The sequence below is a fragment of the Dromiciops gliroides genome, chromosome 4 (genome assembly GCF_019393635.1).
Source record: "Dromiciops gliroides isolate mDroGli1 chromosome 4, mDroGli1.pri, whole genome shotgun sequence".
Lineage (NCBI taxonomy): Eukaryota > Metazoa > Chordata > Mammalia > Microbiotheria > Microbiotheriidae > Dromiciops > Dromiciops gliroides.
This window is the reverse complement of record NC_057864.1, coordinates 222,256,929-222,284,869: the sequence shown is the minus strand read 5'-3', so window position 1 is coordinate 222,284,869 and position 27,941 is coordinate 222,256,929. Positions and strand designations below refer to the sequence as shown.

The 27,941-nt window shown below is 39.9% G+C and overlaps 1 protein-coding gene across 3 annotated transcripts in view; it reads left to right on the top strand.

Annotated features, from left to right (window-relative positions):
• Window positions 1-27,941, top strand: part of SEPTIN9 (septin 9) — a 347,050-nt gene that overhangs the window by 169,142 nt on the left and 149,967 nt on the right. For all 3 annotated transcript variants that reach the window (XM_044003880.1, XM_044003882.1, XM_044003881.1), the window contains one exon: window positions 27,189-27,845. In XM_044003880.1, the coding sequence (XP_043859815.1) occupies window positions 27,189-27,845 (657 nt within the window). The remainder of the gene's footprint in view (window positions 1-27,188; window positions 27,846-27,941) is intronic.

Genomic DNA, 27,941 nt, shown 5'->3' with positions numbered 1-27,941 from the left:
GCTGCTACTCCTGCCTACTATTTGGAGGAGGTGGGAAGGAAGAGGTGAATCTGGCTGCCACTGCATGCATAGCAAGGCCTCGTCCAGAAACCCTCTGTGAAGGGAGCAAAGAGGCCCCTCAGCCGTTATCACTTAACTGCACCCTCAGGGTCTGAAGCCCCAACTTTATTTCCTTGTCCTTTCACCGATCACAGCTCGCCAAACCCCAACCTTGGATTACTCCCAACATCCACCTCCTTTGCTCCTACTCACATGCTGCTGAAAGGAACTAGAGGAAATAATGAAATTGGGCCATCTGGGTCCACTACAAATTTATGCTAGCTAATTTCAACTGAACCCTCACTTCAGGAAGGCAACCCTACCCACAGCATATGATTTCTTAGCCCACTCACCATAGCCACTGTTCCAAACTTTCTCTTTGGCACAGTGGATAGACTGCTGGGCCTTAGAGTCAAGACAAACATGAGTTCAAATCTGGCCTCAGATGCTTACAAGGTATGTGATTCTGGGCAAGCCACTTAACTTTCCTCAACTGTAAAATGAGGATAATAATAGCACCTCCCTCCTTCCCTTTACTCCTTCCTCTCAGGGTTGTTGTGAAGATCAAATGAAATTATATTTGTAAAGTGCTTAGCACAGTGATGGCACACAGTAGGTCCTTAATAAATGTTTATTTCCTTCCTTCAAGCCTTCCCCCTCCCTCTCCTTCTCAACTGAAGATATCACCTCATACTTCACAGAAAAATTTAGTCCATTTGCTTCCCTTTTATCCTCTCTTCCTAGTCTCATATCCTATTCACATCATTGTCCATTATCTCCTCCTTCACTTCAGTCACTGATGATGAAGTGATACCTTTCCTTGCCAAGGCAAAGCCCTCTACATGAATAGTTGATCTAGCCTCTCTTCTCCAGATTGCCTCCACTGGTATCCTCATTCTTTCTCTAATCTTGAATCTTTCTCTTGCTATTGGTTTCTCCCCAAATTTCCCTCATCTCTTAAAAAAAAAAAAGCCTTACTCAAACCTACTGTGTCTACTAGCTATCATCCTTTATCTAATTCTTTATTTGTTCTCAGCTGAATTCTTTGAAAAAGCAATCTCTACTTGGTGCTTCTATTTCCTTTCTTATTATCTTTCAGCTCTTCAGTAGTCTGGCTTCTTTTTTTCCCATAAAAGTATTTTATTACTGTCCAGCCACATGTAGATATAGTTTTCAACACCTGTCTCCATAAGATTTCCAGTTTCAAATTTTTCTCCCTCCCTCCCCTCCCTCCCCCCTCCCCAAGACAGCAAGCAATCTGATACAGGCCATATATGTACAATCACATCAAAAACATCCCTGCATTAGGTATGCTGTAGAAGAAGAATCAGATCGAAAAGGAAAAACCTCAAAAAATAAAAAAAATAAAAATAGTATGGTTCAATCCGCATCTATATTCCATAGTTCTTTTTTTCTGGATTTGGAGAGCACTTTCCAGCATGAGCCCCTTGGAACTCTCTTGGACTATTGCATTGCTGAGAAGAGTCAAGTCCATCACAGTTGATCAACATACAATGTTGCTGATACCATACATAATGTTCTCCTGGCTCTGCTCATCTCACTCAGCACCAGTTCATGCAAGTCCCTCCAGGTCTCTCCGAAATCCACCGGCTCATCTCTTCCCACAGCACATTCCCACAGTATTCCATTACATTACTACGCCACAACTTGTTCAGCCATTCCCCAATCAATGGGCATCCCCTCAACCTCCAACTCCCTGCCACCACAAAAAGAGCAGCCACAAATATTTCTGTACATGTGGGTCCCCCTCCCCTCCCCACGATCTCTTTGGGAAAAAGACCTAGTAGTGGTATTGCTGGGTCAAAGGGTATGCACAGCTCTATAGCCCTTTGGGCATGGTTTTAAATTGCTCTCCAGAATGGCTGGATCAGTTCACAGCTGCACCAACAATGCATTAGTGTTCCATTTTTTCCACAGCTTCTCCAACATTTCTTATTTTCCTTTTTTGTCATATTAGCCAATCTGATAGGTGTCAGGTGGTATCTCAGAGTTGTTTTAATTTGCATTTCTCTAATCCATAGTGATTTAGAGCATTTTTTCATATGGCAATAGATAGCTTTGATTTCTTCATCAGAAAACTGCCTGTGCTTATCCTTTGACCATTTCTCAATTGAGGAGTGACTTAAATTCTTATAAATTTGACTTAGTTCCCTATATATTTTAGAAATGAGGCCTTTATCAGAAATACTGGCTATAAAAATTCTTTCCCAGCTTTCTGCCTCCCTTCTAATTTTGGATGCATTGCTTCTGTTTGTACAAAACCTTTTTAATTTAATGTAATCAAAATCATCCATTTTGTATTTCATAATATTCCCTATCTCTTGTTTGGTCATAAACTGTTCTCCTTTCCATTAATTTGAGAGGTAAACTATTCTTTCCTCTCCTAAATTTACCTATGGTATCACCTTTTATGTCTAAATCATGAACCCATTTTGACCTTATCTTAGTATAAGGTGTAAGATGTTGGTCTATGCCTAGTTTCTGCCATACTATCTTCCAGTTTCCCCAGCAGTTTTTGTCAAATACTGAGTTCCTATCCCAGAAGCTGGAGTCTTAGGGTTTATCAAACAGTACATTACTAAAGTAATTTACTACTGTGTCTCCTGTTCCTAACCTATTCCATTGATCCACCACTCTATTTCTTAGGCAGTACCAAATAGTTTTTATGACTGCCGCTTTATAGTAAAGCTTCAGATTTGGTACAGCTAGCCAACCTTCTTGTGTAATTTTTTTCATTAGTTCCCTTGATCTTCTTGACCTTTTGTTTTTCCAGATGAATTTTATTATTTTTTCTAGCTCTATAAAATAATTTTTAGGTATTCTGATTGGTATGGCACAAAATAAGTAATTTAATTTAGGTAGGATTGTCATTTTTATTATATTAGCTTGGCCTATCCATGAGCAATTGATAGTTTTCCAATTATTTAGATCTGATTTGATTTGTGTGTAAAGTGTTTGTCTCGGCAAGTAGATTCCCAAGTATTTTATATTGCCAACCACTATTTATTTATTTATTTATTGATTGATTGATTGATTGATTGATTGATTGGTTTTTTGCAGGCAATGGGGGTTAAGTGACTTGCCCAGGGTCACACAGCTAGTAAGTGTCAAGTGTCTGAGGCTGGATTTGAACTCAGGTACTCCTGAATTCAGGGCTGGTGCTTTAACCACTGCGACATCTAGCTGCCCCCAACCATTACTTTAAATGGAATTTCTCTTCCGTTCTCTTGCTGCTGGACTTTGTTGGTCATGTATAGAAATGTTGGTGATTTATGTGGATTTATTTTATGCCCTGCAACTTTGCTAAAGTTGTTAATTGTTTCAAGTAGTTTCTTAGTTGAATTTCTAGGATTCTCATCATCTCATCTGCAAAGAGTGATAGTTTTGTTTCTTCCTTGCCTATTCTAATTCCTTTAATTCCTTTTTCTTCTCTTATTGCTAAAGCTAACATTTCTTTCTTTTTTTCTGGGGCAATGAGGGTTAAGTGACTTGCCCAGGGTCACACAGCTAGTAAGTGTCAAGTGACTGAGGCCGGATTTGAACTCAGGTCCTCCTGAATCCAGGGCCAGTGCTTTATCCACTGTGCCACCTAGCTTCCTCCAAAGCTAACATTTCTAGTAAAATATTAAATAATAGAGGTGATAGTGTATATCCCTCTTTCACCCCTGATCTTATAGGAAATGCCTCTAACTTATCTCCATTACATATAATGCTTGCTGATGGTTTTAGGTAGATACTGCTTATTATTTTAAGGAAAACCCTACCTATTCCTATGCTCTCTAATGTTTTTTGTTAGGAATGTGTGCTGTATTTTGTCAAAAGCTTTCTCTGCATCTATTGAGATAATCATATGATTTTGGTTAGTTTTCTTATTGTTGTGGTTGATTATGTTGATAGTTTCCCTAATGTTGAACCAGCCCTGCATTTCTGGTATAAATCTCACTGTCATAGTGTATTATCCTGGTGATGACTTGCTGTAATCTCCTTGCTAATACCTTATTTAAGATTTCGCATCAATATTCATTAGGGAAATTCATCTATAATTTTCTTTCTCTGTTTTTGCTCTGCCTGGTTTTGGTATCAACACCATATTTGTGTCATAAAAGGAATTTGGTAGAATTCCTTCTTCACCTATTTTTCAGTAGTCTGCCTTCTAAACTCATCATTCAAGTGACACTACTCTCTCCAAAATTACTAATTGCCTCTTAATTGACAAATCTAATGACCCTTTCTCAGTCCTCATCCTTTTGGAACTCTGAAGGATTTTATATCATTAACTAGCTTTTCATATTGGATGATTTCTTATTTTTCATGATAGTGCTATCTCTTGGTTTCCTCTAACCCTCCTCGGTTGCCATGCTTGTTGACTCAATGACTGATAATTTTAATCAGAAAGAAAGAGTTAACTGGGAAAAAGGTTTCATTTGCAGTAAATTTCTCTGATAAAAATCTTATTTCTAAGTTATATAAAGAATCAATTCAAATATATAAGAACAAAAACAATTCTCTAATATATAAATGGCCAAAGATATGAACATTTCAACATAAGAAAAACTATCAACAAACATACAACAATATTTCAAATCACTATTAGAGAAATGCAAATTTAAAAAATTACAAGGTTCCATTTTATACCCATTATATTTAGCAAAGATGACAAAAAAGGAGAATCACAGTTGTTGGAGGGGCTATAGGAAAATAGGCATGTGAATGTGGAACTGTAAATTGGTCCAGCCATTATGAGGAGAAATTTGGAACTATGCACCAGAAGTCACTAAACTGTGCATATCCTTTGGCCCAGTGATACCACTAGTCAGTTGTTTGACAAGCATTTATTAAGTAACTGTGAAGGAAGCCATGAAAGTTAGGAGGTGGAGATGAGGAGGGAAGAGAGTTCCAGGCATGGGGGATAGCAGGTGAAAATGTCCAGAGTCAGAAGATGGAGTGCCTGGTTTGAGGAAGACCAAAGAGACTAATGGTTGAGGGAAGGGAAGGGAGGGGAAGGGAGGAGTGTGTAAAGAGTAAGGAAACTGGAAAGGTAGAAGGGTGATGTCATAGAGGGCCTAAAAGCTCATCAAGGTTTTCTATTTGATCCTGGAAGCCAGAGGGAACCAGTGGAGTTGATTGAATGGAGGTGGGGATGACATACATGATTGAACTTGCACTTTAGGAAAATCAATTTGACAGTTGAGCGAAGGATGGGGTATAACGAGGGGAGACCTGAGGCAAGGAGACCAACCAGCAAGGTGTTGCAGTAGTCCAGGTGTGAGGTGATTAATTGTCTGGATCAAGGTGATGGCAATGTCAGAGGAGAGAAGGGGACATATATGGGAGATGTTACAAAGGTAGAAATATCTGGACTTTACAGCTTTAAGAGTAGACTCTTAAGAGATAAAAGAAGTAGAGAAAGGATCAAAATGTCCAAAAACGTTTGTAGCAGTTTTTTTTGTTGTAGTAAAGAGTTAGGAATAAAGTTTTTTTTTTAAATTGAGTAGAAGGACTTGGTGGGGCCCCAATCCTGGAGTCAGGAAGACCTGAGTTCAAATTTGACCTCAGACACTTACTAGCTATGTGACCCTGGTCAAGTTACTTGATTCTGTTTGCCTCAGTTTCCTCATCTGTAAAATGAGCTAGAGAAGGAAATGGCAAACCACTCCAGTATCTTTGTCAAGGAAATCTGAAAATGGGGTCATGAAGACTCAGATATTACTGAACAACAACAAAAGAGGAACTTGGGAGGGAGAAGGGGACTAGTGATAGTCATGCTACATGCAAAAAGAACATTGTAGCATTTTTAAAAACCACTTGGAAAAGATCAGGTTGGGGGGAGTCACAGACAAGCAGGACAGCTTTGAAAGTAACATATTAAATGTATTATAATTTTGAAAAGGAATGCAAACTGTATATAATAGAGATTTGTGGTTTTTTATGCAATGTTCTTTTTCCATTCTTTGTGTGTGGAAACGCTTATGTTTGTTGTTTGTCAAGTTCAGAATAGCAAAGCAAAGTTATATTTAAAAATAAATCTCTGATCCAGTGACTTGTAGTGAGAGGATCTGATTTTGATAGTCTGAACTACATAATCATTTCAATTCACCCGACATTTTTAAATCATCTGTTGTGTATAGCACCACTATGGTAGGCATTTGGGACAGATTCAGAGTTAGCTTAAGACAACAAGTTGCAGAACAGCTGCTGAATTTGCATTGACATAGGGAGTTTCCTCCTTCCATGTATGAAATCACAGGTCTGCACCAAATAACACAGAGTCCCTTATCTAGTGATACAGTCATAGCTACAAGCTGGCAATAGTCCCAGCTGGCTGGTTTTCAGCTTCTAGTAAAATTCTTCCTTTCCCAAAGTTTAAGTTATTTGGGATCCCTGGATTCAGAGACTGGAGGGATGTTAGAAATTGCCCAATCTAACCTCCTCATATTACAGATGAGGAAATTGAGATGCCGAGGCAAAGCGCCTTCTCAAAGTTCCACAGTTAGTAAATCTAAGAGCTGGCATTTGTAAACTTCTCTAGAGAAAGGATTGTTTTGTTTTTGTAACTCTAGTACCTGCATTGTCCCTGAGACCTAGTACAGGAGTAGGATGCCTGCTTTGCTGAACCATTGTTAAATTGAATTGAATTACATTCAATCCAGGACCTTTGGCTCCAGATATACAGTAGTCTTTTTATTTGAGAGGATTTTTAGGCTTCCGAGGGTGATAGACCTTGAGGAAGAGACAGCTAGGCATAAAAAAATAGAGAGACCTCACCAGGCCTGGAATCAGGAAGACCCGAGTAGTTCAAATTTAGTGTCAGACACTTACTAGCTGTGTGACTTTGGGCAAGTTACTTAACTTCTTTGTGCCTCAGTTTCCTTAACTATAAAAGGGAATAATAAAAAAACTTGCCTCCTCAGGTTGTTCTGAGGATCAAATGAGAAGATATTTACAAAACACTTAACATAGTACCTGACAGAGAAAGGCACTGAATAAATATTTATTCCCCTTCTCGCTCTCAAACCTATGTTACAAAATGATGAAGACCACAAGGGTGTTTGTTGGTGGCCTGGTTTTTAAGAGTGCAGCTCTGGAGAAGGAAAAGTTTCTTAAGGTGACAGTCTAGCCCTTGGCATGAATCTTGGCTAGTCCTCAATGATTGGCAGGATTCAGCTGGGAATGACCTGAGGGCAGGTCAGAGGTTATCAGGAGCAGGGAAAGCAATTTCATCCTGGTCTTAGAGGGAGGGAAAAATCCTTTGGATGTCCATAGAAAGCTTTCTAAAGAGGCGTTTGTAAACAGTTTTTCTTTTCTTTTTTTCTTCCTCATTTTTATCCTTTCTTCCTTACCATTTGTGAGCTATAGCCATTAGGCAGAGCTGTAAAATGAAATTGATGATAATACCTGTGGTATTTAGCTCCCTGGGTTGTCTAGATCAAATTAGGCAATATGCGTTAAGAGCTTCCAAAGCTTTGTAGCATTATAGAAATATCATTATGGTGCTGTCCACTTGTAACCTTCCAGCGTGGTAACACAAAGGACATCACATGGAGGAAAGAAAGAGAGGGAGGAACAAGAAAGCCCCCTTCTAGAGACGATTTGTGTTGTTGGCATCCTTCAAGCATTTTTGAAACAACTTCTGCCTGTGGCACCGTGCTAGCTTCTCTACAGATCTGTTGGGGCCAGCAGGGTCTCTGCCCTCAGAGGGGTTTGTAATCTAAAACATTCAGCACCAGGGCAGACACTCAGAGGCTGAGCAGATAGATCATTGAAAAATAAACACTGAACAAAAATGTAAATAAGTTAAGGATAAATATTTACATAGTCTGTAAGCCCAGAAAAAATGCATTCATGGAGGAGGTAATAAAGCAGGCATATATAGAGAAGATGGAGTTGGTAAAAGCAATCTGATTCTTACGGGAAAGTTTCATGAAGGTAGGAATTTTAGAATCTGTTGTTGAAAGAGAGAATGCTTCAGGGCCAGAGAATGAGGGAGGCTAATTTTGGAAGAGGGATGGGGATGTTTGAAGCCTACAACCAGTTAAATTTGCAGATTTAATGATGGGAAGGATTTTAAAGATCACATATAAACTAAAAATGGTAATAGTAATAACAGTGGACATTTACCTAGTGCTTTAACATTTGCAATGCATTTTCCATGCATAATCTCATTTGATCCTTGCAACAACCTCTGTGAGATATGTATTACAATTATTACTTTCCCCATTTTACATATAAAGAAACAGTTATGGATAGAGTGTGAGTTGTTCATGGTCACAAAGTCAGGAAGTGTGATAGATTTGAAAACTGAGGTCTTCCTGATTCTAAGTCCGGTTTTCTATCCCTTATGCCACCAATCAACTTCCTCATTTTACAGATGAGGAAACTGAGGCCTAAGGAATCCAGGGGACTTACCCAACGTCACCCAGGGATTGAATAACAGTGCAGAGATCTGAACTGAGTTCTGTAACTCCCAGGCCATCTCTCTTTCTACTATACTAGATTGCCTTTCACACTAGAGGTACATGGAATGGCCTTGTTGCACCTCTGTTTAAGATCTGTGCAATTGATTCCCTTGCCACCTCATTCCTTAATATCCTTAATACCCAGGAATCAGGAAGTTCTCCCTATTATCATTGATCTGTATGACCCCCCCCACACACCCTCAGTTATCCCCCACATTAGAGTTGAGAGTTGAACCATAGTGATCTGGATCATGTCTCTCACCCTTTTAGACAAATTCTAGTTGATTTTCTCAGTTGCTTTTGAGTCAAAGTGACCTGCCAGCGGTATTGCCCTCTGCAGCGCATGCCCTTTGGGAATACAATGGGAGAAGGCACTGACTATGAATGATCTAATCTGCACTGTATTGACTCTTCTCAGTCTTACCAGAGCTGAGTAGAAACTTTGAAATGCAAACCCAAGAATCAAAAGAATTATGTGTTATGTATTAAAATTTAGTCTTGAGAAAATAAAACTTATTTTGCATTTGGAATCTTTCAACTTCTAAGGTGGGTAGCATGCTTCATCATCAGTCTTCTGTAAACATAGTTGCTTATTGCATTGATTGGAGTTCTCAAGTCTTTCTGAATCATTTTTCCTTATACTGTTGTTATTGCATTAATCGTTCTCTTGGTTCTACTCATATCACTCCATATCACTTCATGCCAGTTTTCTCAATTTTCTCTGATTGTCATTAAAGAATTTGAAAAAATAAACATTTGTAAATCTGATTAAAAATAAAGAATACAAAAAATAAAGAAAACAAAAGTACTAGTATCATTAATGAAAAAGCATAATCCACAACAAATGAAGAAATAAATAGAAATGTATTAGAAATTATTTTACCAATAAAACCAACAATTTTGATGAAATGAATGAATACTCATAAAATCATTAGAAAAATAAATAGATAATTTAAATCCAATTTTAGATAAAGGAATTGAACAAACCATAAATAAACATCGAAGGAAAAAAAAAGTCTGGGACCAGATGGATTTACAAGCAAATTCTACCAAACATTCAAACTGGGGAAAAAAAAGGAACCAGAGAGTTACAAGTATGGCCTTGCTTCCTAAAACAAGACAGGTAAAAACAGATAAGGAAAAACATAGACCACCATGCCAAATGAAAATTAATGCAAAAAATTTACATAAATTATTAGCAGAAAACCTACAGTAACACATCAAAAAGATTATATACTGTGACCAGGTTGGACTAACACTAGGAATTGAATGATGATTTAATATTAGGATAGCTATAAACATAAGAAGGAAAGTAAGAAGAACAATAAGAATATATTAGTGGATGATTTTGACAAAAAAGGGCTTTTGACAAAATACAATAACAGTGTTTTGTTTAAAAAAAAAAACCACAGGGGCAGCTAGGTGGCGCAGTGGATAGAGCACCGACCCTGCATTCAGGAGGACCTGAGTTCAAATCCGGCCTCAGACACTTAACACTTACTAGCTGTGTGACCCTAGGCATGTCACTTAACCCCAATTGCCTCACAAAAAGAAAAGAAAAAAATACCACAAAGTAAAACCTTAAGTAGACCTTTCTTTGATATGACATCAGTTGAAAAAAGAGAGAGATTGATCCTCAGAAGAGATGGACTGTGCAACATAAAGAAGCAAATGAAGGCAGGGAATGGTGATGCATGCCTGTAGTTCCTGCTTGTGTGGGAAGTTGAATCTAGTGGATTGGTTGATTTTGGTAGTTTTGAACAGCAAGCAGTAAGGCTAAAGCTGGCTGGGTGTCCACACTAATTCTGGCACCAATACGGTGAGTCCTCAAGAGCAAAGGGCCACCAGGCTAAGGAGGGGCAAAGAAAACTTTCCAGGACCAATATGGTGAGTCCTCAAGAGCAAAGGGCCACCAGGCTAAGGAGGGGCAAAGAAAACTTGGTTAGAAAAATGGAGTAGGTTAAAACTTTAATGCAAATCAGTATTGGGATTGTGCCTATGATTGGCCACTGTGTTTCTAGTGTGGGCAAGCAGGGAGACCCAATCTCAAAAACATAAAAACAAATAAAAAAGAAGCAAATAAACTAGTGTTAAAAAACCTCAAGGATTTCAGGACTCATTTGACAAGATATTTGTCATTCGACAAAATATTTGACAAAAATTGCCAGGAAAATAAAAAAGCAACTTTGCAGGAATTTGATTTAGACCAATGGTTCACACTATATTCCATGATGTTTCAAATGGATTTGTGACTTAATATAAAAGCTTGGACCTATAGATAGGGGACAGGTTCTTGACCAAACAAGGAATAGAGAGGATTACAGAAGATAAAATCTACAATTTAGATTAAGCAAAATTTACAAATTTGTACACAAACCAACATAGTTCAAATTAGAAGGGAAATAGTTAATTAGAAAAGATCTTTGTAGTATTTCTCTCATAAAGGTCTTATATTTGAAATCTATGAGGAATTTGTAAGGATAAATTACATTCCCCAAGTGATAATGATAACCCCAAACAATATAAACAGGCAGTTTCATAGGTAGAAATCCAAATTATCAATAGCCATATAAAAATATTCCAACTCACCAATAATTTGTTGTTGTTATTGTCATCATTCAGTTGTTTAGTCATGTCTGACTACTTGACCCCACTGACTTTTTTTCTTTTTGGTCCAAGGCATTCTCTTGGCAAAGATACTGGAGTGGGTTTGCCATTTTCTTCTTCAGTGTGTCCCCATTTTACAGATGAGGGGTTGTGGTAAATCAGGCACACTAATACTCTGCTGGAGCTGTGGACTTGTGAATTAGGCCAATTTTTCTGGAGAGCAGTTTGAAATTATGCCTTCAAAGTTACTAAACTCTGCATACCCTTTGATCCAGTCATTCCACAGTTAGACCTATACCCCAAAGAAAGAGGAAAAGGACCCATATGCAAAAAAAAAATACAGAAGATTCTTCTGTAGTGGTAGAGAACTGGAAATCTAGGGGGTTCATAACCAATGGGTTACCCTGAACCAATACTTATACATGAATACAATGAAATATTATTTCACCAACAAAATGATGAAGGGGATGGTTTCATAGAAACCTTGAAAGATTTTTATGAAATGATGCCGCCTGAATGAGAACGGAATCAAGAGAACAATTTATACAGTAACAAGAAGACAATATCTGTAATAACAACAATTTGAAAATACTTTGAAATACTTAAGCACTCTGATCAAATGAGTGCTTAATCCAGAATCTAGAGAACCAATGATGAAGCATGCTACCTGTCTCCTGACAGATAGATGAGGAACTCAAGATACAGAAGAAGACATGTAATTTTTGGACATGGTCAATGGGGGAATTTGTTTTGCTTGATTGCATATTTTTACAAGGATTTTATTTTTCATATTTTTTCATTGGAAAGGGAGGTGGGAGGAAGGAAAAAAAATAAGTGCTTGTTAATTTAAAAAAATTAAAAGGACAAACCTCTCTATGTACTAGATGTCACTTCAGAATACCCTTTCCTTACCCCAAACCCATCCCAAAGAGTTCTTTCTCATGTTAAGCAGAACTTGCAGTATGATGGGAACCATTTGGGATTTCATTGTTACACATAACTCCTGCGTGAAGAAACCTTTCTGTACTAATGCAGGTTTGCACTTCCTCTAAAACTTATAGTCTTACAGAGTTGCCTAGAGCAGCAGTCTCAAACAGAACTGAAGGAACTAGTTAAAATGTAATTGCGAAATATTTTTTAAAAAATACAATAGAACAGAGATAATGTAGTTTTCTAAGTCAATATGCAGTCCTCCCTATACAGTTTAGGGAGGGGACCATATTGCCATCCCTGTTGCTATTTGAGTTTGACACCAGGTTAAGGTGACTTGCCTATGGTCACACAGCCAGTGACAGGAATAACTAGTCTTTCCAGGACCAAGGCTAGCTCTCTATCAACTATGCCATTCAACCTCTCAAAGGGGAAACAAATTCTGGCCAGTCAAGGACTTCTCAACCAGCCTGTACCTGGAGACTTAGCTGATGAATGAATATCTTGATCTTTCAATCTTCTGGATGTACTGGATAATACTGGCCAGTTTTTTTTTCAATGATTGGGGGAAATGTCAGTCTGTGGTCTGAGTTCCTAGGTACTGATCTGACCTGAGCCTGAACTCTGGTCCTCCTGGGTCATCAGCTCCTGTAATTAGACTATAGCTCATCCAGGCCTGAGCAGAATCCATCTGTTGGCCTCTAGGCCACAATTGAGTGAGGCCCATCTGTTCATCTTGGCTTCTTTGTGATTGATGGTTGGGGTTGGGGACTCCACCTGGACAGGGACCCCTTGGGGCATTTAATTTTTTCTTACCTTTTTTGGTGGAGAGAGGAGAGAGTGGGGGTGGGAGAACTATTCTATGCCTACCAAAATCAATATTCAGTGTTTGAACTGTTCTTTATCCTGGGTACAAAGGCTAAGTATTTTGTTGATACTAAGTTTAAACCCTTAGTTTTAATTTCTAAGAACTCACCTCCCAGAGACATACCTCTATTCCATTCAACATGAATCACCACTTATTCTAGAATGACCTGCACTGGAAGGATTCTGAAAGGTCATCTAGTTTTTCACCTGCCTCTGGGCAAGGCTACATTTAAACTATGCCAGGACTGAGCAAAGACCCTTCTAGAGATGGCATTCTATACTCTCCTCCATTAATCCATTCTTGTATCTAACTACCCCAGGTCAGGACATTCTTCCTTTTATCTAACCTACATCTCTCTTATCTCAGTTAAAAACCATTTCCTCCTCTTCTGTTCTTAGTGGTGATAATGAACATCTAGTACTAAAGTAGGGGGGAGGAAAAGCCAAGGTTGCTATTATGGCTTTTGTCTAAAATGGGCCCATGTTCTCTTAGCTTATACATAGTAATAAAGAAACCAAGCCTTAGAGAACTTCTTTTAAAGTCTTTCAGGAATAACCCCTAGGTTACCAAAACCTGGAGAAGACACAGATGACTAGAGGGAAAACTGATGCTTTCATTATATTTTAAAATTATCCTTCAAGAATCTGGATGGATGAGACTTCTGAAGGGTGGTGTGTGTGTATGACAAGGAAGGGAGGGAAGAAGAAAGGAAGGAAGGGAGGGGGAGAGAGAGGGGAAAGAGGGGGAGGGAGAGGGGGAAGGGGGGAAGGAAAGAGAGAGAGAAGGAGGAGATGAAGGAGAGGAGGATAGGAGGAAGAAGAGGAGAAGAAGAGTAGAGGAGAGAGAAGAGAGAGAACATTTCCCTGGTCCTTGTAGGGAGTGGTCTCTTTTGGCCATGTTTATTTTGGTCCCATGTACTATATTCTGTAAGGAGCGGTTTCCTGCATCAGTGGCTTCCATGTAATAGATCTTAATGGTGCCCAGTATAAAACATGAGCTCCCATTCTTGTGTTTCTGTCACTCTGGGAGTCTCTCTCCATATTTTGGGAAAGAAATAGAATCTTTGAAGTCCTGACACCCATTCTTTCACACTTAATGGAGGGTAGGAATCGGGGTGTGTGGTGATGGGGAGGAAGTGGCAGTAAGGGGTTAAATGATTTGTGGTAGAGATCTGTAAACACCTCTCATCCCCCCAACCATACCACCATACATAACTGTATTGACCTTCTGCAGAAGAAAACTACTTTGTGCATAAAATTATTTTCTCTGGTGGCTTGCTGCTGCCTTTGAGATTTCTTTTTGCTAGATCAATATTTTCCTGTAGGGGCCTATTTAGTCACTTCATGTCTGATAAATCATAGAAAAAATTGACTTTAGATTCCACCAAACCTCTTTTAGGAAGCTGGCTAGGATGGCTGAGGGCAGTCATAAGACAGCAAGTTCCATTGTCAATCAGATCTTACAGTAACTTTTTTTTGTTGTTGTGGGGTGACTTGCCCAGGGTCACACAGCCAGTAAGTGTTAAGTGTTTGAGGCTGGATTTGAACTCAGGTCCTCCTGAGTCTAGGGCCTGTGCTTTATCCACTGCACCACCTAACTGTCCCCACCCCCTATTTTTTTTAATCTTACAGTAACCTTGAAGACAGATACAAAACTACTTCCCAGAGGGTAGAAATTATTTCTGAGAGCGAGTCATAAAAGATTCTGATCATGTTTATTTTAAACACTGAATGATTTATATCATAGTCAGGAAGGAGAATGGCACTTGTTTACTCCATTTGTGGATAGGTACCATTTTTGGTACTTTATTGCCAATTTATTATAGAGGTGGGTTTTTTTTTGAGAGATGTTATAAAAACGAATTTTGAAAATGACAACCTCAGAAATCCAGAAATCCACTTGGTTCCACTCATGTTGCTAAAAGTCTGGTTTTAGCCAAAGTTAAGAATACCTTAATGATACCTTTGTAAACAGCTGGACTTTGTATGCATGTAAAAATGCTTTATGTGGTTTTGGTCTTCTTCCCTAGAAGACATATTAGCTATGATAGACTGCTGGTTGCATCTAATGCTACCAGAGTTGCCCTGTTCTAGTATCTAACTCTTGTTCCAGCTTCCTAGTTCTCTAGCTAGGAGGAGAGCAGGAGGCAGCCAGAAGGTCTGGTTTGTTTCTCTTGGCTCCATATAGAAAACAAAGCCAGAGAGAATGTTAGACCTGCTCATTCTCACGTGGATAATCCAAAGAGAGAGCAGAGACTCATGTCCTGGTCCCTTGTCTCACGGGAAGTGATATTTAGTAACATCCCCCAAGCCTGGGGAGGCGGGGTGGGGGAGGGAGATATGTGGGTTATAACCCAAACCCTTCAGGAATATTCATATGGAGGAAAGCAGTATCCTAAACAAGCAAAGCAAAATACATTTGTCAAAATAAATCAGAGCAGAGCATGCAGGCAAAATCTTTCCAAGATGGCTGTCACACTTGTTTACTTTGGCAGGGATTGCTCTCCCAAGGGTGGTTCCCTGCTAGTTACAGAGCCATCTCCTGCTAATTTGCTGAGCAGTGACTTGGAATTACAGCATCTTCTTCATCTATGAATATTTACCAAGTTTTAAGTGGAATTTTTTTTTTTTGGCTAAGTATGATCAGGCATGTAAAGGTAGCCAGTAAGTACTTGCTGATTACTTTGCTTGATTTGATTGAATAATGCGTAGCTCAGTGTAATCAGAGGGGTTGAGAGGAAACAGGGAGATAAGAAAAAGAAAACAATTAAAGGGGAAAAGGAATAGAAGGGAGAAGGGAGAAAATTCTGTAGCTGGAATGGTTGCCCTTAGAATCCATCCCATTATAGCTTATATTTATATGGAGAGATGCCTTGGCATGATGATAGTTGGGGTGAGGGCGCTTTAGAGTCAAAAAGATGTAGGTTCCAGTCCTAGCTCTGACACATACTAACAGGGTGACAAATAATTTAACTTAGTATCTCAGGTGACTTTTCAAGGGATGCATTGGTGGGAGGTGGTTTTCACTGTGTAAGTTCTCTTATACTGAAGGAAAATGGAGGTACACATTTTTTTTTAAATCAACTCTTTTCAGTTCACAAAGTTCTTTGCTCAAGAACATCCCAGTGAAGTAGATAGTGTACATATTATTCCCATTGGAAAACTGAGGCTCAGTGATTTGATTTGACTTGCTCAAGGTCCATGGGTGGTATCAGAGCTAAGACTTTGAAGCCTGTTCATATGCCTCCAACTCCAGTGTTCCTTGAACTTTGAGGGATTGTGTGTGGAACATTCATCACAGAATCCAGCAGTGTGAGCATGCGCCCACCCTTGAGAACATGTTTCAGGGCCAGGAACACCCCAGGAGACTGACTTGTAGTCAGACTCACTTGCCATTGTCCTGTGGTCTGTGTCCAGCTGGAAGTACTGAGAGAAAAGGAGCCAGCGTTTGACATTATTCTTAGAATGACTCTGCCCTTCAACTTTAGCCAGATTCCCTCCCCTCCCCTCCCCTCCCCTCCCCTTCCCCTCCCCTTCTCTTCCCTTGAGAAAATTTGGGAAAAAGAAGGTATGATGGGTTGTGGTAGAAAGGGTGGGGAACAGCTTTAGGAAGTTCTCTGTAAATAGTTTTTTAGATCTACTTATTTAGCTCTAATGTCCTTCCTGTTCTTCAGACTCACATCTCCATCTGCCTATTGAACTGGATCATAAACTTAACACATCCAAATTTGAATTATTTGTCTTTCCCCCCAAATCTTCCTTTCTTTCATACTTTCCTATTACTGCCCAGGACACCACCTTCTTCCTAGTCATTCCTGGCTTAAAACCTAGTTGTCATCCTCAACTCCTTGAACTCTTACTTCCCATAGCCGATCTATTGCCAAGTCCTGTCAATTCTGCCTTCACATTTCTTACACATTCTGGCATAGCTCTGGTGTAGCCTCTTATCACCTCTGCTGCTAGTGCTTTCCCTCTGAGATGACCTCCAATTTACCCTATATATCTCTTATATGCACATAATTGTTTGCATGTTCCCATGGGAACTCTGAGGTTATGGACTGTTTTTCTTTCTGTTCCAAGGCTTAGCACAGTGCCTGGTACATTGTAGGCACTTAATAAATGCTTATTAACTGTTTAATGGAAGCATATAAATGCCCCAAAGGGAATTTCAGACATATTTGTAGAATTATAAAAGCCTATAAAAGTCATCTTTTCCAAGTCCTATCCAATACACAAGTCTCCCCGAAGTTACCATCTAACTTTGCCTGAATACTTTCAGTAAGAGGAAAAGCATTACTTTCTAAGGAATCAGGTTAGTTTCCCCCTGGGATCACCAGGAGACTTGAGTGATCACAGAGCCTAATTCCTTCCTTTTCCTGATGAGAAAGAAGTTGTGACTTGCCTAAGGTCATTCAGGGAGTCAGTAATAGAATTAAGATTTGAATCCACTTCTCCCCTGCCTAGAATGTTACCTTTGTTTTTTTGTTTTTGTTTTTGTTTTGTTTTAGTGAGGCAATTGGGGTTAAGTGACTTGCCCAGGGTCACACAGCTAGTAAGTGTTAAGTGTCTGAGGTCAGATTTGAACTCAGGTACTCCTGACTCCAGGGCCGGTGCTCTATCGCCACCTAGCTGCCCCGAATGTTACCTTTGTTAAAGAAGAATCCTTTCTTTATTTTTTTACATTGACTTGAATTTATGTATTTTAAAAATAAGAGTTTTCTTGATTCCTTTTTTTTTTTTGGCAGGGCAGTGAGGGTTAAGTGACTTGCCCAGGGTCACACAGCTAGTAAGTGTCAAGTGTCTAAGGCCAGATTTGTACTCAGATCTTCCTGAATCCAGGGCTGGTGCTTTATCCACTGTGCCACCTAGCTGCCCCCTATTCCTCTTGTTTTTATGTTAACATTCATTTTTCATATTTACCCAGTGAGCCTTCGGGGGGGGGGCCCTTTCTATATAGGCCTGGTGATATTATCTGGTGAATTTCTGCCAGTCTTTTGTGTGCATGTTCTCCCTAACACTTTCCTTTGCCTCACTTGACTCAGAGGAGACCATATTTGCTGCTATAGACACTGCTGCTCTCTCTCTCTCTCTTAGGCCTTTATTTAGAATTCCATTCTGGGGGTTCAAGGCAGTGTGCCCCATCTCTATGGGGGTTCCTGTGCCACAAAAGCTGCAAGCACATTGTCATTTGAACTTGATCTCAGGAGTCTTATTTTCAATAATATTTTTCTCAGGCTTCAGGGTGACTTTCTGGCTCACCCTTGTGGCTCCAAGGTTTGCACATTGTGAGGAAGCCTTCTGTGTGCTTATAGGGAGCTCTGGGAGGTTTGTGGTAGGGAAAATATTGCAGTACGAGAAGGGATTTGCAATGGTCTCTTGTGATTCTCACACAATAGCTTTTTAAACAGGGCCGAATTCTATTTTATCGCTTGCCTGGAACATCTGTGGACATTGGGAAAAGGTTTGCTTCAAAAGTGAGGCAGTAATAGGAACTCTTTTAATTTGTGAAGATAACATACTTTTTATCTACTACCAGTTGGATGGTCCTGTGGAAGGGTATTGTTTTTGAGTTTTCATTCAGAGGATGTGGGCTCATGGGATTATCAATTTAGAGCTATAAAGGACTTTAGAGGCCATCTAATCCAACCTCATTTTTCTTCTAAAGAGGCAATCAGGATTAAGTAACTTGTCCAGAGTCATACAGCTAGTATCTAAGGCCAGATTTGAACTCAGGCCCTCCTGACCACTTTGGGTTTTCTATCCACTGCACCACCTAGATACCCCTCCAGGCTACTCATTTTACAGATGAGGAAACTGAGGCCTAGAGAGGAGAAGTGATTTTTCTAAAGCATTGTATTAAAAGCACCTGTTGATGGTGGTTCTTCATTTTCAGAGAGAACTAATGACATAGTACCTACAATGTATTGCCTCTTAAGGAATCCTGTTTCCTTCAAAACTCAGCTCAAAGGCCACCTTCTACATGAAGCCTTTCCTGATTTCCCCAACTGCTAGTTCCTTTCTTTCCCATTATCCCTCCCACCAAAGTTACCTTGGATTTATTTTGTATTATTTTATTTATACTTTGAGGTACACATTATCTCTCTTGATAGAGAGACAACACTGGTGATGAAAAGACAAAAATGAAATGGTCCCTGTTCTCAAGGAGCTTACATTCTATTTGGGGAGGGGGGTTGGGGCAATGAGGGGTAAGTGACTGGCCCAGGGTCACACAGCTGGTAAGTGTCAAGTATCTGAGGTTGGATTTGAACTCAGGTCGTCCTGAATCCAGGGCTGGTGCTTTATCCACTGAACCACCTAGCTGCCCCAAGCTTACATTCTATTGAGAGAGACAACAAATATGTTTAATTATAAACAAAATTATATAAAATAAATCCAAGGTAACTTTTGGAGTAGGAAGCAGCTAGCTGGCTCAGTGAATAGAGAACTGGGCCTGGAGTCAGGAAGACCTGAGTTCAAATTCGTTCTCAGACACTTAATACTTAACCTCTGTTTGCCTCAATCCCTTTGCCAAGAAAATTCCATAGACAGAATTGACATGCTATGGTTGATGGGGTCATGAAGAGTCAAACACAACTGAACAACAACTTTTGGGGTCATGATGGGGGTGAAAGAAACAAGTAGTTGGAGGAACCAGGAAAGGCTTCATGGAGAAGATGGCTCTTGAAGTTGAACTTTGAAGAATACAGGACACTCTTGAGAGGCAGAAGTGAGGAGGTGGTAAATTTCAGGAATGGGCGACTGCCAATGACAGATGGAGTGTCATGAGTGGGGAACAGCAGAAAAGTTTGTCTGGCTAGACCAGAGTATGGGAAGTTGAGTAATGTATAACAAGTCTGGAAAGCTCAGCAATGGCAAGCAGAACTGGGATTTTAACCCAGGTTCTCTGCCTTCCATTTCCATTACTCTTTTCTCTATATTACATTGTCTCTTGTCTAGTTCTTCTTCTGACTGAGGGCATGCATCAGTCTGCATCAAGCACATCACTGTGGGTGGTCTCATCAATACCGTGACCTTGCTAGGGAATTAGTTCATAACTTTCTTTTTCTTTCTTTCTTTCGGGCCAATGAAGGTTAAGTGACTTGCCCAGGGTCATACAGCTAGTAAGTGTCAAGTGTCTGAGGTCAGATTTGAACTCAGGTCCTCCTGATTCCAGGGCCAGTGCTCTATCTACTGTGCCACCTAGCTGCCCCAGTTCATAACTTTTGAGGCAGGTTGCTTTCTTTCTCAGGGCCTCAGTTTTCTCTGTTAAATGGGAGGATTGGCCAGATGAACTTTGAAGTTCCTTCTGACTTGAAGCTCTTTGTGGTTCTGTTGTAACCCAGATGCTGCTGCTGATAAATGACATTTGTGTAAAGCTTGCCTACCCTCATTTGCTGTGTCCTCTGGACTTCCCTTTCCATAATCAGCATCTTCATTTTAGACCCAGAATGACACTGTGTCCTTGGCCATCTTCTCCAAGTAGTAGTTGCACTTTTTTATGCCTCTCAACTAAGGGTTCCTGCATGGGAAATAGGTAGGTAGACGTTTTGCTCCTCAGTGCCGCTTCTAGATTTCCTGCCATAATCACTCAGCAACCTCCTTTCTCAAGGAATTTAATACCTAGCTAATTATCTTCTTTTCCACTTGAGCTCCTGTCTTTATATTTGGGAACTTAAATCATACATGTTAAAATTCTCTGAATTACCACAAACCTCACAGTTTCTCAATCTATTAAATTCCTATTCTTCTACTTATCAGAGTCCTACACCAGGATGGCTCTACCTTTCATCTTGCCATCATTGTTCTGCTTACATTTTCATGAACTCTGAAATTCCTTTCTTTGAATATAATCTATCATTCCATCCCTCATTTTGTTGTATTTTTCTTTTTCGTTTTTCTTTTTTTTTCATTTCTTTTCTTTTTCTTTTTCTTTTTTTCTTTTTTTTTGCAGGGCAGTGAGGGTTAAGTAACTTGCCCAGGGTCACACAGCTAGTAAGTGTCAAGTGTCTGAGGCCGGATTTGAACTCAGGTCCTCCTGAATCCACGGCTGGTGCTTTATCCACTGCGCCACCTAGCTGCCCCCTTGTCTTACTCTTCTTAAACTTGTTTGGCCACACTTTGATCTCTAATCCCTCCACTGCCCAGTGCTCTCCTAGAGCATAACCCTGCTCTGATTCACAACTCATAGAAATACCTTTGATGAAGTCCTCAAGATGTTACCCATAGGTATAATGGGGAAAGGTTTCTACAGGAGGGGAATTTTGAGTCCTTCAGTCAGCATTTATCAGTCTTTTATTGTCTGCTAAGCACTCTGCTAAGGTTTTGTAATAGATCTAAAAATAGCACTGAAACAGTATGAGGCCTCAAGAGGCTTACATTCTGTGGGGGTGGGAGGTGGGAGGGAGCAAAACAAGTATATGGATGATTCAATATAAAATCCATATGAGATTAATGCAAGATAGTCCAGGGTGTGGGAGGATGTACTAACAACTCAGAGGATTTAGGAAAGGTCTTGAGTTGGAGATTTTGGTTACATTGTGCCTTGAAGGAGATTGATTCCAAGACCTAGAGGGAAATAGAGAAATTTCGAGGCATGAAAGATCCTTGTACAAGTGAGCATTCCAGAGACATGGAATATCCTGGACAAGTAATCAATAGAGAGCAGGTCTGTTTGTTTGGAACATTGAGTGTGTGAAGGGAGGTAACAAAAAATAAGCCTGGAATACTAGGCCAGAGCCAGATTCTGAAGGGCTTTAGCCTAGGAATGACAGGGTAATAGTAAGTCACTGAAATTTTTTGATTAGGAGGAGTGACATAGGTAGGCCTGTGTTTTATGAGTTAAGTTTTAGATAAGACTTAGATTACTTAAGGGAAAGGAGTATCATGATAAAATAGAATATTGTCCCATAGGAAAGCAAATGAACATAGTACCATCATGTTCAGTAAACTCAAAGACTTCAACTACTTGGGTAGACTCATGATTTTGAGGAAAAAACCCCAAATTCCAGGAAAACTGGAAAGCATTCTGGCAAAAATAAAGGTTAGACCTACACCTTACACAATAAACCTGATCGCATAGTATACTACAACATATTACAAATTGATATGTGACCTAGATATAAAAGGTTACAACATAAACAAATTAGGGGTATAAAGGAGGAGTTCCTTATCCTAACAATGAATAAGAGGAAGAGTTCATGACAAACAGGGGAGAGGATCACAGAAGATAAAGGGGACATAAAACTTCTTTTTATAGTAGTTTTAGGGTACTAAAAGCTTCTATATAAACAAAATTAATGCAGTTAAAATTAGAAAGGAAACAGTTAATTTATTTAAAAAAAACTTTATGACAAAAATTTCTGATAAGTTCTTCTATTCCAGATGTATAAAGAACTGTTTATTTTTTTATTGTATTTTATTATTCTTTTGTGGGGCAATGAGGGTTATTTGCCCAGGGTCACACAGCTAGTAAGTGTCAAGTATCTGAGGTTGGATTTGAACTCAGGTCCTCCTGAATCCAGGGCTGATGCTTTATCCACTGCACCACCTAGCTGCCACCAGGAACTGTTTAAATATCTAAGAATAAAAGCTATTCCCTAATAGATAAAATTCTCAAAAGAAATAAATCTAAGCTTATCAACAGCCTTATGAAAAAAGTTATTCAAATTACAAACAAATAAATGAAAATTAAAACACCTGTGAAGTTCCAGCCTATGCCCATCAGATTGGCAAAGATGTGAAAAAAGAAAATGGCAATTGTTGGAGGTCCTTCAGGAAAATAAGTAGAGTAACTCATTGTTGTTGGAACTGTGAATTGGTGTAGCCATTCTAGAAAGTAATTTGGAACTGTGGATGAAATGAAGGAAAGAAGAAGGACAGAAAGAAAGAAGAGAGGAAGGGAGGGAAGGAGGGAAAAAAGAAGGAGGGACAGAGGGAGATAGGGAGAAAGTGTTTACTATTAAATGCTGATGAAGTGCAAAGCACTACACTAAACACCAAGAATATAGATAGTCCCTGCTCTCAAGAAGCTTGTCTTCTAAATGCCCCAAGTTATTAAAACATAGTACACTTTGACCTAGTGATATTACCAGTAGGTTTATATCCTAAAGAGGTAAAACCAAGAGGGAAAGGCCACATGTATAAAAATATTACTAGTACCAAATTTTGGTACTTTTTGTCTTTTATTGTGCCCATTTTTGCACGAAACTTACCAATTGTATTTATAATTTTCTTGAAGGGATTTCTTGTCTTTCTCATTCTTCTATTTTCTTTGCATCGCTCATTTAAGAAAACCTTTTCTTTGCTATTCTCTGGAATTTAGCATTCAGTTGAGTATATCTTTCCCTTTCTCCTTTCCCTTTTGCTTTCATTCTTTCCTCAGCTATTTGTAAAGCCTCACCAGTCAGCTATTTTTCTTTTTGCTCTTCTTTTCCTTAGGAATGCTTGTTGTTGCTGCCTCCCGTACAATAGTGCAAACATCTGTCCATAATTCTTCAGGTACTCTTATCTACCAGATATAATCCATTAAATCTAGTTATCATCTCTACTTCATAGTCATAAAGGATATTACTTAGGTCATACCTATAGGGTCTGATGGCTACAGCATACAGCAGAGACATCACCTTTCTGACAAAGGTCTGTATAGTCAAAGTTATGGTTTTCCAGTGGTAATGCATAGCTGTGAGACTGGGACTATAAGGAAAGCTCGGTAATGCAGAATCAATGCATTGTTGTGCTGGAGAAGACTGTTGAGAATCCCTTTAACAGCAAGATGTAATCTGTAAATAGTTAAAGAAATTCATTCAAGCTATTCACTGGAAGGTCAAATACTGAAACTTAAGCTTTAAATACTTTGGACATATAATGAGAAGATGGCGCTCATTGAAAAAGACCCTGATGCTGGGAAAGACTGAAAGCAAAAGGAAAAGAGGATACCAGAGGATAAGATGGATAGATAGTGTCATGGCAACAATGAACATGAACTTGGATAGACTTTGAGAGATAGTGGAGAATTGAAAGACCCCTTGCAATATGGTCTGTGGGGGTCATGAAAGAGTCAGACATGACTGAACAACAACAAAATGACTTTTTGTTGTATCAAAGAACTGGAAAAAAAGTGGGTGCTAAGTAGGGGAATGACAGAACAAATTGTGGTCTATCAATGGGATGGAATATCATTAGATATAAGAAGTGCCATTAGGAATTGTGAAATAGATTCAGAGAAACCTCGGAAGGATTCTATGAACTAATCCAGCGTGAATTGAGCAGAATCATGACAACAATTTATAAGATAACTTCAACATTGTAAAGAAAAACAAATTTGAAAGACTTAAGAACTCAATTTAGTGTAATGCTCAATCAGACACCAGAAGACTAATGATGAATCAATTGGTTTGACAGAGAGGTGATAGATTCAAAATATCGAGTAAGAAATATATATTTTGGACACGGCTAGTCTACAGATTTGTTTTTGTTTAATTATATTGTTACAGGTTTTTTTTCCTTGTAAATTTAAGGAGAAATACAAATTTGGAAGGGAAGGAGGACAAGTAGTAATGATGTGAAGAAGAGTATCCATAAAACATTTTTAAATGCATAGAAGAGAACAGAAGGAGGTTCAGAGGGAGATACAGACAAGCAGGAAAACTTTAAAACTAATGTGTTGAATGTATTCTGTGATTTTGAAAGAAATGCAAACTGTGTGTAATGGACTACAACCTTTTTTTCTTCTTAGTTATCACGTTTGATGTTTGTCAAATTCCAAATAATTTAAAAAGACAAAATTATATTAATTTTGTTTAAAAAAAGAAAATATTAACTTAGAAATCAGGAGATTTCAGTTCTAATAGTGGCTTTGCCACTAAGTTACTTGGGCCAAATCTCTTCCCTTCTCCAGTTTCCTCACCTTCATCAAAATGAAGGGATTAGCTGGATAGTCTCTGTCTCTTTTATCTCTAACATTTTTTTACTCTGTGAAGACCCTTCAAAACTAATTACTGCTTACAGAGGAGAAGAGTTACAGAATCTCGGAGTTGGGAGGGACCACAGAGGCCATCTATTCTAATCTCTATATCTGTATCCTGTCATCCAACCTCTCTACTTCAAGGCTTCTGGGTCAGTAAGCATAGATTGAGTGTTTATTATTATGACACTGTGCTAAAAACCGGGGATTAAAAGAAAGGCAAAAATAGTCTCTGCCTTCAAGAAGCTTACACTTACGTGGGGGAGGCAACATGTAAACAACTATGTATATATAAGATACATACAGGTTAAATTGTAGGTGATCTTTTTTTTTTTTTTTTTTTTGCGGGGCAATGGGGGTTAAGTGACTTGCCCAGGGTCACACAGCTAGTAAGTGTCAAGTGTCTGAGGCCGGATTTGAACTCAGGTACTCCTGAATCCAGGGCCGGTGCTTTATCCACTGCGCCACCTAGCTGCCCCAATTGTAGGTGATCTTAGAGGGAAGGCACTAGCATTGACCAGGAAAGTGGGATTGTAACAGAGACTCAAAACAAGTCAGTGAAGCCAGGAGGCAGAGGTGAGGAGGGATAGAATTCTAGGCATTTGGGACAGTCATTGAAAATGCACGGAGCTGAGAGATGGAGTATATATTTGAGGAACAGCATGGATCATAGAATAAGCAGAAGGCAATAATATGTAGGAAGATTGGAAAGATAAGAAAAGCTAGGTTGTGAAGGCCTTTAAAGGCCAAATAGAGGTAATAGGGAGCCATTGGAGATTGTTGAGTAGTGGAGTAGTGTGTTCAGACCTGCAATTTAGGAAGATCACTTTGGTGACTGACTGAGTGGAAAGTGGACTGAAATGATGGGAGACTTGTGGGACAGAGAGACCAACTGGAAGATTATTGCACAGTTTCCTGGAGTAGCCCATTTATACTTCTGTTCTGGCCAGGCTAGTGTTGGGGAGTAACAGGAAGTGGGAGGAGTACTCTTTATGTTAATTGAGAGTTTTAAGAATTGACCAAAAGGACTGAAGAGTGGAGAATTTTCTCTGTTGGCCTCCCACTCTGCCCTTTTATGATGCTGGATAGACCTTTGATCTTCCCCCTTGCCTCCTTTTGTAACAATTTCTACTTGGGGCACCATCCCCATCCCTGTCATCTGCAACTGATTGTCTACAACATCCTGAATTGACCTGCAATAAATCAAGAAAGTCTGTGATGGGTACTAAACTGGGGACTGAACTGGGGACGATGGTAGTTCATGATTTTGTTTTGTACTGAACTGCAGTAAGTTGGTAGGGTGTGGAGAGGAGGGAATCTTTTAAAAACAGCCTGGTTCTCTCCCTACCCCCAAATCAGTGTCCTGGAGTCCCGGCAAAAAAAAAAAAACCCAAAAAAACGACAAGGCTGGCGCTGAGGCTCTCTCCTTTGTGGGGGAAGTAGCATCAGAGGAACTGCCACGTGGATGGTTTTTCTGGTCCTTTTAAATGGAAGCAGCTGGTTCTCTTTTTCTGAGAGTGGTTACAGAAACTCTGACAAGTGCATGTGTTTGGAGGGCTGAGCCTTCACAGGCCTAGCCCCATCCCCCTTCTCAGAAGTGAGTAGCCGGGGCAGATAGGTGGCTCAGTGGATAGAACACTGGCCCTGGATTCAGGAGGACCTGAGTTCAAATCCGGCCTCAGACACTTGACACTTACTAGCTGTGTGACCCTGGGCAAGTCACTTAACCCCCATTGCCCCACAAAAACAAACAAACAAACAGAGGTGAGTAGCCACTCAGAGGGTTTCCCAAGGGAGATGGCTGGGTCATTGCATGGAATCGCTGCATAAACCCACCAAAGAAAAGCCTATAGGGACTTCAGGCTGTAGTCAGATGTTGAATAAAGCATTTTATATGCCAGCAATCACAGGAAGTGTTCCAATCTAGGACCAAGACACTTACCAGCTGTCACTCTGAGAAAGCCTCTCTGAATCTCATTGTCCTTATCTATAAAAATAGGGATAACAAAAGCGATAATACTTCAGAATGTTGTTGTGAGAAACAAATGAACTAACATATATAAAAAACATTGCAAACTTGAAAGGGTTGTCATTGTCATCATATGGGTTATGATTCTATGCTTGGTGGATGCGATAAGGAAGAAAAAGGGGTTGTCATAGCCTGAGAAATCTGGAGGATTTCAACCCAGCGATCTTCGCTAATTTACTCCAGTAAGGACCCTGCCATTTCTTTGGCAGGAAGTGCCAGTTAGAGTGAGGATAAAATCCTAGCAACTTACCTACTTTCCTACCTCTTTCCTTTCCAGCCTTGAAAAGATCCTTTGAGGTCGAGGAGGTTGAGACACCCAACTCTACGCCACCACGGCGGATCCAAACACCACTCCTCCGCACCACTGTTGCCAGCTCCACACAGAAATTCCAGGACCTTGGTGTGAAGAACTCCGAGTCATCTGCCCGCCATGTGGACTCCCCAGTCCAGAAGTCCCCCAAGCCTTCCCTAAGGAGAATTGAGCTCTCTGGACCCAAAAGTGAGCCTGTGTCACGGAGGACGGAGATCTCCATCGATATCTCTTCTAAGCAGGTAGAGAACTCTAGTGGCACAGGGCCGTCCCGGTTCAGCCTCAAAAGAGCTGAGGTGCTGGGCCACAAGACCCCAGAGCCATCTCCCAGAAGAACCGAGATTACAGTAGTCAAACCCCCAGAATCCTCCCTTCGGAGGATGGATGCTCCAGTGTCGAAGATCCCTGAACTGCCCCAGAGAAGACCGGATGTGTTTGCTGTGCCTTTGGCTGAGGCGGTGCCAAAGCGGGTTGAGATCCAGGTCACCAAGGCAGCTGATGCCTCACCCCCACCCATTCGATCTGTGGAAAATTTGGAACATGCTCCAGCTTCTCCTCAGCAGAAAAGGTTGGAACTCAAGTCCCAGCCCGTGCTGGCAGATGTTCCACCAAAGAGCCTGGAGGGTGAGTAGGAAAGAAATCTGAGCCTTGGATTTTGGTGTGGGTGGTGGACCAGAATTATTTTGTATGTGGAACTCTGGAGGAAGGGAATGTAGCAGA